At 40.9% G+C, this 13,279-nt stretch overlaps 1 protein-coding gene across 1 annotated transcript in view; it reads left to right on the top strand.

Moving 5' to 3' along the window:
• The window catches only part of TRPC5 (transient receptor potential cation channel subfamily C member 5), a gene marked incomplete at both ends in the record, with an annotated part of 206,036 nt that extends 193,631 nt beyond the window's left edge, over positions 1 to 12,405 (top strand). Inside the window, 4 exons of the mRNA XM_079765692.1 lie at positions 8,445 to 8,648; positions 8,881 to 8,922; positions 9,917 to 10,006; positions 11,713 to 12,405. Of these exons, the coding sequence (XP_079621818.1) occupies positions 8,445 to 8,648; positions 8,881 to 8,922; positions 9,917 to 10,006; positions 11,713 to 12,405 (1,029 nt within the window). The remainder of the gene's footprint in view (positions 1 to 8,444; positions 8,649 to 8,880; positions 8,923 to 9,916; positions 10,007 to 11,712) is intronic.
• Positions 12,406 to 13,279: the final 874 nt, after the last annotated feature.

Raw genomic sequence — 13,279 nt, 5'->3', positions numbered from 1 at the left:
TCAGGTGAGTTTTACTCATTTACTCATCAAATGGAAATAGTAATAGAATCTACCTCATCAAGCTGTTGTGAAGACTAAAAAAGGTGGTATACTTAGAAATGATACATAATATTATTGGTGCTCAATTTCCTTATATATCTGCCTCTGGATCTTCAATTAATTCTTTATGCAAAAATCTATTGTACACCTACTCTGTGACAGTCTCTAGGACTGCAATAGTGAACAAAATAAAATCCCTAATTTCAATGGGCTTTCCTTCTAGTAGGGAGCCTAAGAATAAGTAGAGAAAAATTCATTAAAGTGATTTGTGATTATTGGTTTGAGGTAACAGAACAGGGTGTTGTGAGATACAGTATCAGAGAAGCCCACTCGAATTTAGTTGCTCAGGGAAGATCTCTTTGAGGAGATGATATTTAAGCTGAAAAATCACAGATGAGAATAAGTTCTATTTTCCTGTCTAGGGGAAAAAACACAATAAAACTTAAAAGGATGCCCTGGCTTGTGTGGCTCAGTTAATAGGGTGTCAAAAGGTTGCCGGTTCAATTCCTGGTCAGGGCACATGCCCAGGTTGCAGACTTGATCCTCAGTAGGGGGTGGGCAGGAGGCAAAGAATTGATGTTTCTCTCTCCCTCTCCCTTCCTCTTTCTCTAAAAATCAATTTAAAAATCTTTAAATAATAAATAAAATATAAAACCCAAACTCACAGAAAAAAGAGATCAGATTAGTTGTTACCAAAGGCAAAGGGCAGGGGGTGAGGGAATTGGATTAAGGTGGTAAAAAAGTATAAGATTCTAGAAAAATAAGTACTGGGATATAATGTACAGCATAATGACTATAACTTAATACTGTTGAGTAGTATATATGAAAGTTGCTAAGAAAGTAGATCCTAAAAAGTTCTCATCACAAGGAAAAAACTTTGTTTCTCTTTTTGTATCTATATGAGGTAATGGATGTTAACTAAACTTATTGTAGTAGCCATTTCACAGTATATGTAAGCCAAATCGTTATGCTGTATTCCTTAACCTTTTACAGTGCTGAATGTCAATTATATCTCAATAAAACTGAAAGAAATACATTTTGCAGAGACTGTTAAATAAACATAATAAACCCCTCCCCCAATAAAAAGAAAGACCAGAGTGTACCAAGCAGTAACTCCAACCACCTAGCAATTTAATTGGGAAGAGGGACTAATAGCCATTTGATGCCTGGGGTGAGGGGCAGACATAATGGCTGCCCACTAGGCAACTGCACATGTTCAGTAGGAAGAAGAACCTGTTTGTAACATTCACTGAGGGGCCTCTTGCCATTTGGGAAGGCTTAAATAAGCTATTAGGGTGCATCAGTAGTAGGTTACAAGGGAGTGTTGGAGGCAGTGGATGGGCAGTGAAATGAAGCTGGAGAGAGGGCTCTCTTTTTTGTCCTGCTGTTTTGCAACTGAGTTGGTGCACTTGAATTAAGGTTGCTACAAGGGTTCTTAACTAGATTAAACCAATATCAAAGTAATTCCCAGCAGGCCCCAGAATGATTAGACCAGGAAATTCTAACCACCTAGCAGTCTTGGGGAACAGAGGAGGATTGCTGACAATTTATTTAGTGACAGGGAATTGGCTCTCCTCTAGACCAATGTATATGTGGAATAAGTTGGAGGTGAGGGCATATATGTGTATGATAATACTCACTGAGGGGACTCTCTCTACTTCAGGGCCTTCCAAGAGGTTGCAGGAGGCCCGGACTACTTCTTTATTTTGAAGATTCCTATATAGTATCTTTTAAATGAATCAAAACAAAAACAGTTACCAAAACTATAATATGCAGTGGGCTCTCCATATCTGTGGGTTCTACATGGTCTGAACCAATCAACCACAGATTAAAAATATTACTTTCAATTAAGGGATGCAGAAGACTGACTGTATGCATTGTTCTATACCATTTTATATAAGGGACCTGTGTGTCCTTGGATTTTGGTATCCAATGGGTGTCCTGGAACCAATTTCCCAAGGATACTGAGGATACTTAGGGACTCTAAATGCTTACATTTTTAAAAACTGCATTTCTAGATCTGAGGCAAAACTACAATACAATGTATAACATCTAGTGAGGTCCAGAAATCTGCATTTTAAACAAATGCTCCATGTGATTCTGATGCACATCAACATTTGAGAGGCATGCCTTGAATTCTACCAGCAGAAGAAAGCAGTCTAAGTGAGATAGACTTCCCTTGAAATGCCAGGGAAATTGATTATCTCTCCTTGATTTGGGATGTGTATGTCACAGCATGTTGTGTTGCTACTAATTAACATGAAGGACAACCAAAATGTCCCCCTCCCTTGAATATCCCTCTAACCAGTCTGCCATCAGCCCCAAGATTCCTGGGAGTAACTTTTCTTTTTAAAGGTTATTATTAGCTTTGCTTTCCTATGTCTGTGCCAGCCTCTCTTTTCATTATGTTATAAAGCTTTCTAATTTGCAAGAGTAAGATGGTTGCTGGCAAGAGATCTGAAAGAATTCATAAGAATTTGTCAAAGGCTGGTAAGAAATTTGCCTTGTATTTGATTGTAAGGAAAATAACCTTGTGCTTGAATTTGTTGAGAATTGTGAAACTGAAGAGACATGTTCATTTGACCTAGCTATGGCCATGTGTTCAGAATCTGTGCTGCGACCTTCACAGAGAGTTCAGGTTAACTTCCAGGAGGACTGATGACAATGAATACACTATAGAAGAAATATGAATTTTTGAAGGCATTTGGGGGCCAGGTGGAAACCTCTTTCGTGAAGAGGCACACTGAGTCTTGTCCTTCTGCTTTTTATTCACTTTGAATACACATTTGCCCTTTAGCAATGCATACAGGCGGATCAAAGGTAAAGTTTGGTAAACAATGTAAGGATTATCAGGCCAGGAAATTCGCCTAGTGCCATCGCAATCACAGCAGGAGCAAAACTTGTGCTGATATTCATCTTTGCTGAATATCATAGTCCATTGGCCTTCCAATGTCTCTTTTGCACTTTCATGCAAATGCTTGTTGTGCTTTGGCCTTGGCAAATCTGAGCAAGTCAACAACATTTGAGGTTATGCCCTATAGTCATTGTACATTACACTAACACTGTGAAAGTGGTTAAAATAAATAGAAGCTCTTGCCTGCTCTACAGGGTCTGACAATCTCAAAGGTATTTCAGTGAACACACATGAACTAGAACACGTATGTAAGACTATGTGCCATTAAAAGCACATTATGGTAGCACAGAAGTCCTAAATTTTTTAGGAAGTTGGGAATAAGAATAACCAAAGCCTATTGTTGTATAGGTATGTCTTATACAAAAGCACCCAGCCAGGGTCTAATCTTGGGGGATGTTCAAAATCATAGTTAGGTGGAGAGGGTACAGCAGAGAGTAGGAGAGAGTATCACAAGCAAACACTGAAAATAAGCAAAAAAACAAAACAAAACAAAAATAAACAAAAAAACACCCAACGTCTGCTTTGTCTATCATTAAGGTGAAAGGCTAGCCCCATGCAAACAAATAAAAATCCTTTGGACATCATATATTTATTGAAGTTTTAGGCAAATACAACTACAAAAGCCATATTTATAATCTTGCACTTTAAACTAGATCCAGGGTTGAAAATAATACAGATTTCTACATGCCAAATCATCTTCTTGACCATATTGTTCACTGCCACAATTTAACATCTAGTGTCTAGCAGGCACTCAATATATATATTTGCTGAGTGAATGAATTAATGAATACTTACCCTACTCATCACTTTACAGCTCAAATTGTCCAACCAATCCTGCCTCCTGGTATATTATTTCTCAATCTCTAGGACTCAGGTGTTACTTCTGTACTCTAATTGTGTTCTGTGTTGTATTCCAACCACTACTACTGGAATGTCACCTCTCTGTACTCAGCACATAGCAGAGTACCTGGAATATGGTACTTGCTCAACACAGGAATCAAAATATGAGTGGATAGATGGATGTTGAACTGATACATGATAAAGGAATAAAAAGGGACTGTTGAGATGATAATTTTCAGTAACTTCTCTGCTAAACTATTACATACTAATTCCAAGCCTGAGCTCACTTAAGCACTAGAGGAATGGAATGGTAGCATTTTGGTTCTTTGAGCTGTTTTCAAAATGTTTATGGAAAGTCATAGCTGCACCTAAGTGAAATAGGTGCAATGAGAGGCACCAGAGAGTCTCCTAAGCTAAAAAAATATGTCTATGGTTTATAACTTGGCCCACTGCATAATTCTATTCTTTGTCAAAATAAAATGCTTCTTTTTGACTATTATGAATAATGTTGCTATAAACATTTGTTTACAAGGTGTTATGTGGAATATGTTTTTATTTCTTTTGGGTATATAATTTATAGTGGAATTGCTGGACCATATGGTAACTACAGGGTGTCCCCAAAAATATATACACACTTTAACAGCTGATAGCTGTTAAATGGAAATGAAATGTTTTTTAATAAACACTGCCTTTATAATTATTCAAAGTGTGTATATACATTTTTTGGGACACCCTATATATGTTTAACTATTGGAGGAACTACCACACTGTTTTCAAAAGCAGCTGTACTGTTTTACATTCCCACCATCAGTGTGTGAAGAGTCCAATTTGTCCATATCTTCATCAATGCTGATTATTATCTATCTTTTTAAATGATATCCATCTTAGTCGATATGAAGTTGTATCATTGTGGTTTCAATTTGAATCACTCTAATGACAAATGATGTTGAGCATCCTTTCATTTGCTTATTGATCATTTGTATTACTTCTTTGGGGAAATGTCTATTCAAATGTTTTGGCCATTTTTAAATCTGTTTATCTTTTTTTAAAAGGTTTTTTAAATTTATTTTTTAGAGAGAGAGGAAGGGAAAGGGATAGAGAAATAGAAACATCAATGAAAGAAAAACCATCAATCAGCTGCCTCCTGCATGCCCCGACTGGTGATCAAGCCTGCAACCCCAGCATATTCCCTGACCAGGAATCAAACCTGTGACCTCTTGGTTCCTGGGTCGATACTCAACTGCTGAGCAACACCAGCTGGGCAAATTAGTTTATCTTTTTATTGTTGAGTTGTAATTGTTCTTTATTTGTGGGTTGTCTTTTTATTTTCTTTGTGGTATTCTTTAAAGTACAATAAAATTTAAGTTTTATGAAGACCAATTTTTTTTTTTTTCTATCTCTTGGCTTTTGGTGTCACATCTAAGAAACCATTGTTTTACCTGAGGTCATGAAAAGTTAGACCTAAGTTTTCTTCTTATAGTTTTTACTAGAGGCCCGGTGCATAAAATTTGTGCACAGGTAGGGTCCTTAGGCCTGGCCAGTGATCAGGGCTGATCGGGGCCTTCCGGCTGCCAGCGGGGGCCTCCATTCCCCAGCTGCCAGCTGCCAACCAGGGCCTCCCTTCATTCCATGCTGCCCCCTGGTGGTTAGCACACATCATAGCTAGCGATAGAACTCCTGGTCTCCTGGTTGAACTCCAGGGACACTTTGCATATTAGTTATATATATACTAGAGGCCCGGTGCATGAAATTCGTGCATGGAGGGGGGTGTCCCTCAGCCCAGCCTGCACCCTCTCCAATCTGGGACCCCCCAAGGGATGTCCGACTGCCCGATCCCACCGGGATCGGGCCTAATCGGGCAGTCGGACATCCCTCTCACAATCCAGGACTGCTGGCTCCCAACTGCTCACCTGCCTGCCTTCCTGATTGCCCCTATATCGCTTCTGCCTGCCAGCTTGATCACCCCCTAACCACTCCAATGCCAGCCTGATTGATGTCTAACTGCTCCCCTGCCAGCCTGTTTGCCCCCAACTTCCCTCCTCTGCCAGCCTGATCACCCCTAACTGCCATCTCCTGCAGGGTTGATTGCCTCCAAATGCCCTCCCTTGCAGGTCTGGTGCCTCCCAACTGCCCTCCCCTGCTGGCCATCTTGTGGTGGCCATCTTGTGTCCACATAGAGGCATTCATATTGTGTGTTGGATTGATGGTCAATCTGCATATTACTCTTTTATTAGATAGGAGCATAGAGGCCTGCTGCATGGGTGGGGGCCAGCTGGTTTGCCCTGAAGGGTGTCCTGGATCAGGGTGGGGTTCCCTTGGGGCGTTGGCCTGGGCGAGGAGCCTGTGGTGGTTTGCAGGCCAGCCACGTCCCTGGCAACCCAAGCAGAGGCCCTGGTATCTGGAATTTATTTACCTTCTACAATTGAAACTTTGTAGCCTGGAGCGGAGCCAAGCCTCCTGCTGGATCCATGGCTGCCACTTGGATTTGTTTACCTTCTATAATTGAAACTTTGTATCCTTGAGTGGAGGCCTAGGCCTGGCCAGAGTGTGTGGAAAGCTTGGCTTCTTCTGTTGCCAGGGAAACCCAATGGTAGCCATCTTGGCTGGGGTTAATTTGCATACTCGCCCTGATTGGCTGGTGGGTGTGGCTTGGCTGGTGGGCATGGCTTGTGTAGTGGAGTGATGGTTAATTTGCATATTACCCTTTTATAAGAGAGGAGATATATATATATTTCTTAACTTTTATCTCTGTGATCCATTTTGAGTTGAGTTTTATATGTGTTGTGAGGTAGGAATCCAATTTCATTCTTTTGAATGTAGATATCCAGTAGTCCCAGAATGTCCAACTGATGATTCCATTCAAATGACATTTTGAAAAGGGGACATTATAGCGATGGAAAATGGAGCAGTGGTTGCCAGAAGTTGGGGAAAGTTTGAGTGAATGGGGCAACACTAGGGAATTTTGGTGGGTGATGGAACGGTTTTGTGTCCTGATTGTGGTAGTGGAATACATCAGTCCATGCCGGGTTAAAAATTCCGTGTGTGTGTGTGTGTGTGTGTGTGTGTGTGTGCACGTGTGTGTATGTATCTGTTTTGGTTATGATGATGATTTCACAGGTATATATATATATATATATATATATATATATATATATATATATACACACTAGAGGCCCGGTGCACGGGGGAGAGGGTGTCCCTCAGCCCAGCCTGCACCCTCTCCAATCTGGGATCCCAGTGGGATCAAGCCTAAATGGGCAGTCGGACATCCCTCTCACAATTCAGGACTGCTGGCTCCCAACAGCTCACCTGCCTGCCTGCCTGAGTGCCCCTAACTGCTTCTGCCTGTCAGCCTGATCACCCCCTAACCACTCCCCTGCCAGCCTGATTGATGCCTAACTGTTCCCCTGCCAGCCCAATTGCCCTTAACTGCCCTCCCCTGCTTGCCTGATCACCCTTAACTGCTCCCCCAGTAGGCCTGGTTGCCCCCAACTGCCCTCCCCTGCTGGCCCAGTCACGCCTAACTGCCCTCTCTTGCCAGCCTGGTTGCCCCTAACTGCCCTCCCCTGCCGGCCCGGTCACCCCTAATTTCCTGCCCTTGCCAGCCTGGTCACCCCTAACTGCTCTCCCCTGCTGATCCAATTGCCCCTAACTACCCTCCCCTGCCGGCCTGGTCACCCCTAACTTCCCTGTCATGCAGGCCTGGTTCCCCCCAACTGCCTCCCTCCTGCAGGCCTAGTCACCCCCAACTGCCCTCCCCTGCAGGCCTGGTCACCCCTAACTGCTCTCCCCTGCAGGCCTGGTTCCCCCAACTGCCCTCCCATTGAGACCTGGTCCCCCCCCAACTGCCCTCCCCTGTGGCCTGATTGCCCACAACTGTCCTCCCCTGCTGGCCATCTTGTGGCGGCCATCTTGTGTCCATATGGGGGCAGCCATCTTGTGTGTTGAAATGATGGTCAATTTGCATATTAGGCTTTTATTATATAGGATGTCAAAATTCATCAAGTACTTAAAAAGGGTGAATATTACTCTGTGTAAATCATACTTCAATAACTTCAAGTTGTTGTTTTTTGGTTTTTTTAAGAAAGCCTCTCCAAACCACTCCCACTCATTAAAATAACTGCTATAGACAGTTTAGTATGTACCTGTCTGGGACATGTAAGTATGCAATATAAAGGGGTTTTCAGTTGTATGAACACAATATATATTATGCTTTATATTGCTTTTTTGACTTAAAGATCTTGGAGGTCTTATAAAATATACAGATAAATTCATATATACACATAGAGGTTCTATATATAAAATGTTCATAGATATTTTTAAATAGTTATGTTGTAAGCCATTTTATGGATGTAACATCATTTATTTAACCAGTCTCCCACTGTTGAATATTTAGGTTGTTGCCAGATGTTTTGCTATTAACAAGTTACAATCAAACAGTGAACAGCCCTGTACATACATCTTTTTATGAGTATATTTATAAGATAAATTTCTACAAGAAGGATTACTGAATCACAGAGTATGTATAATTTGAATTTTTATAGCTACTGACAGATTGCTTTCTATAGAAGCAAGGTAGAACTTTTAGAATGCAACATGGGTGCATTTTGGTGTTTCCCATCCCGAATCCTTGAATTTCTCCCTTTCATAGGATCATGCAGATATTGAGTGGAAATTTGCAAGGACAAAGCTCTGGATGAGTTACTTTGATGAAGGCGGAACCTTGCCACCTCCTTTTAACATCATCCCTAGTCCCAAGTCATTTCTATACCTTGGCAACTGGTTTAATAACACCTTCTGCCCAAAAAGAGACCCTGATGGTAGACGGAGAAGGCACAACTTGAGGAGCTTCACAGTAAGGCTTTTAAAAATTATGTTTCTTTATAAACAAAACTGTGTCCTGCCTTTTCTCATTTGTGACATTCCCTATCTTAAACATCATAAAATCACTCCAAGCTAAAATGTTTGGGGGTTTGTCAGGCAGGAAATCCTTTCATTATCTAGTCCTAATATTTAGAAATAATATTTGGGTGGATGGGTTGCTGAGAGACTGCTGATGTAACTTCTTTGTCCATTTTTAATTATAGGAACGCCATGCTGACAGCCTGATACAGAATCAACATTATCAGGTAAAGCTTCCTCACAGAGACTAAGCACAATAGGTCTTGGTCAGTTGTGTGACCTTGGACAAGTTGCTTAACCTCACTGAGGCTCAGTTTTCTCATCTGTAAAATGGGGATGATAAAACTTTAACTCAGAGTTATTGTGAGAATTGAGTGGTGTGTGTGTGTGTGTGTGTGTGTGTGTGTGTGTGTGTGTGTGTGTGTGACACTGCATTAAGTGGTAGCTATCCATGTTACCATTAGAATACAAAGAATAGTAACCATGTCTGTGCCATTCTCAGAGAGCTAAGTAAAAAGAGGCCATCCCTGTAAAGGAGAAGTGAGATTTGACTCTAAGAAAAATATCTTGAGCCCTGGCAGGTGTGACTCAGTTGGTTGAGCATCGTCCTGTTCACTGAAAGTTTGCTGGTTCAATTCATGGTCATGCCCAGGTTGTGGGCTGGATCCCCAGTAGGGGGTGTGCAGGAGGCAGCCAGTCAATGTCTTGCTCTCACATCGATGTTTCTCTCTCCCTCTCTCTAAAAATCAATCCAAAGAATTAAAATATATTGATTGTGTAGAGAACATTAAAATCAGCAGACTCTGTGACACTGTCAAATGACTTTCTTAATTTTATAAAAGGAAGAAAAACTCATTTTACTAAGTAGGCAGATTAAAGTTTAAGCCAGACTGACTGGAAAGATATTAACTATGATCAGTCAAGGATTATTCTGCTCTCATTCTATAAATGTGAATCCATATTTACCTTATGTGTGGAAAATTTTCCTTTCAGGTGAATTTGATCTTGCTGGCCCACTCTGCTACCAGATTTGGACACATAATAATTCTTCATTTAGCTAATGAAATTAACTGGGTTTTTGCAGAAGATTGCTGGATCCTGGGAGGATTTTCCACTGCAAAGATGATCTAAGCATATTTTATTTCCTGTGTATGTTATTTATTTTACTGAGAGCCCAAGAAGGAAATGCCTCTTTATGTGTTTTTTCCCCCTTAATTCCAGGAAGTTATTAGGAATTTAGTCAAAAGATATGTGGCTGCTATGATACGAAATTCCAAAACAAATGAGGGACTAACAGAAGAAAATTTTAAGGTAATTTAACCATGAAGTGGTTTAATTTCTCATTTCATATTTCTTAAGCATCATTTAATCTTCACAGTGAAGTTTCTGGTAGTGGAATTTCAACTGCCTGTAATACAACACACAATCAGTTTTATGAACAAAATAATCTGTCCTATGCATTCTTTTCATATTCTGGGTATTTCTCAGTGTGGGAACTGGGTGCTTTAAATGATGTGACAAGAATGTGTGGTGAGGGGAAAGTTAGCAAAGGGAAGATGCCTGAAGATTTAAATGTTCTGATTACTTTAAAAATATAAGGTAAAAATCAATAGAATCTATTATTAATTCTAAGATTCAAGAAATCCTACCATTAAACATTAAAATTCTCTCAATACTAGCATTAGCCTCAAATAGATATTTTCAACCAGGGGCAATTACGTTCCCCAGGACACATCTGGCAATGTCTGGAGACATTTTTGGCTGTCACACTGGGATGTGTGTGCTATTGGCATCTTGTGGGTAGAGACTAGGGTTGCTACAAAACATCCTACAACGCATGGGATAGTCCCCACAACAAAGAATTATCCAGGTAAACATATCAAGTGGTTGAGAAACCCTATCCTAGAATACATGTATATTTTCTAAGGGACATAGGAAGGCCATTATCCTAATCCACAGATATAACCCATCTTTTGAGGGCATGCTATGTACCAAGCACCCCACTAGTAGCTCGGGTAGAGTGGTGAGCAAGATATAGCCATCCCCTACTTTCAAGGGGTGACATACAAATAATAATAGAGGCTGACAAATGAGTATTCTAACAGGATATACAAGGGTGCTGTAGAGACAAAGAGGAGGGACTTGGGGACTCAGAGCAGGTTTGTAAGCTAAGGCTTGAAGAAGGAGCCAGATAAGGGAAAGTTGGGGAAAAAGGTATTTTAGACAGAGAACAGCCACAGGCCAAGGACCAGAGGCAAGAGAGAATATGTCCAAACAGGTAGACAGTAAAAAGCCTGGGGAAAGTAGGAAGAGATGAAACCAGAGAGATCAATAGATACCAGGCCTTGAAAAACTTTGTAGTCTGTGATATGGAGTTTCTACTTTTTTCTAAGGTCAGTGACAAGATACTAAAGAGTTTTAAGCAGGGGAGTAGCATGACCAGATTTAAGCATTTAAAAGATGGTTTTTAAAGGAGCATCTAGTAGTTGAGCAGCCAGTTAGAGAAGAATTTTTTTTTTTTTTTACTGGTTACATTTTCCAGTTAGAGAAGAAATTTGATAGGGACTTGAATGAATAGGGTCCCCTCTTCCAAAATAGTAGTCTCATTACCTGGCACATTTGACTTCCCTAGTTTTAAATCTTAGAGTCCTAAAAGCTTTTCCTTTTCAGGATCCCTTTTATATACAGATGCATATACCTATGAGAGCCAGTTCCCTATTCTAATTCCCTAATTTTTAGTTAATGCTTTAGCTGGGATTAGTTTATTGGTGTGCCCTGATGCTGAGGTTCTGAAATCAACTTTACCAATTGCACAATTTTTCCAATGGCCAGCCCTGCCCACAGATTTATTAATATATTTTTCTTGTGTTGGAATAATGTGAGGTTCTTCTAGTAGTTCATGAACTTTGTGATTTGATAGTAGGTAAAACCTGGAACATTGCAAAGAATACCCAATGTGCCTATTTTGTACTAAAGACCATGCATCTTAACATGATGTGTTTTCTCTCTTGCCCTAGGAATTAAAGCAGGACATCTCCAGCTTTCGATATGAAGTGCTTGACCTCTTAGGAAATAGAAAACACCCAAGGAGAAGCTTTTCCACCAGCAGCACTGAATTCTCTCAGAGGGATGATACCAATGATGGCAGTGGTGGGGCTCGGGCCAAATCCAAGAGTGTCTCTTTCAGTTTAGGCTGCAAGAAAAAGGCCTGCCATGGGCCACCTCTCATCAGAACCACACCAAGAGCCAGTGGTGCCCAAGGAAAGTCAAAAGCTGAGTCATCAAGCAAACGCTCCTTTATGGGTCCTTCTCTCAAGAAACTGGGTCTCCTCTTCTCCAAGTTTAATGGTCATATGTCTGAACCCAGTTCAGAGCCAATGTACACAATTTCTGATGGAATTGTTCAGCAGCACTATATGTGGCAAGACATCAGATATTCTCAGATGGAGAAAGGGAAAGCAGAGGCCTGTTCTCAGAGTGAAATTAACCTCAGTGAGGTAGAATCAGGCAAAGCCCAGGGAGCTGCTCAGAGCAGTGAATGTCCTCTAGTCTGTTCCAGCTCCCTTCACTGCGCATCCAGCATCTGCTCCTCAAATTCGAAACTTTTAGACTCCTCAGAGGATGTGTTTGAAACTTGGGGAGAGGCTTGTGACCTGCTCATGCACAAATGGGGTGATGGACAGGAAGAACAAGTTACAACTCGGCTCTAAATCAAGCCCCTATTACTTGTTCTGGAACTCAGCTGAAAATTTGTAACTTCCTTGCTCTCAGAGGTGACAGGATATAATCCCCTCACTGCCCCCACCCCCAGAAAGGAGAGTAAAACGCCTATTATTTTCACCATCTTTTATAGCCACATTCTCCATTTTTTTGTTCTTCTTGTTGTTGATTATTATTATATTACTATGATTTGCCTTTGTATACCTATAAGTCCATTTCACAACCAATAGAAGGGGTGTGTGCCCCTAATCAGCAGAGGTGCAGTCAGGTGCTTAACCCTTTGGCTTTGCTTTTCTTATCCTTGCTTCCTTGAAGCTACAGGTGCCACTTTGCTACTGTTGTTGCCGCACAGATTCCTGACCTTCTTCAGAATCTCACACCATTTCCCCACAGGGCTGAAGGTTGTGCTCAGCCATCCCCACCTGCTATCAGATAAGGCAAACAAACCTGCCTATAATTCTTACCCTTCAGTGCTCCATGCTGCCCATTTTGGTTCAATGAACAGCATCAAAGGGAGCCTGAACAACCTGCAAAGAATTGTCAGCTTGTGGTTTCTAGGTATAACTGGCCTTCTTGTTGTTTTCACTTTTAAACACTATAACTTCTTATCATGGGGGCTGTTGAGGTGTTTTGTTTTTTTCCCTTAAATATGTGCTAGTTTCCTAATGTGTGCCAATGAATATCTACCACATAGTATATGTCATATTTAATAAGTTAGTGAATTCCTTTCTTGTGTTTGTGTATTTCAGTTAACTTACTACATTTTAAAATTTGATAGTACTGAGATTAATATTTAGGATGTGTACTGTTTTTAAAAATGTCTACTGCACTATAACCAATAGTCACTACATCTCATGTGTTGGC

Source organism: Cnephaeus nilssonii (assembly GCF_951640355.1).
Source record: "Cnephaeus nilssonii genome assembly, chromosome: X".
Lineage (NCBI taxonomy): Eukaryota > Metazoa > Chordata > Mammalia > Chiroptera > Vespertilionidae > Cnephaeus > Cnephaeus nilssonii.
Note: the sequence above shows the minus strand (reverse complement) of the source record. Positions and strands in the feature narration are given on the sequence as shown.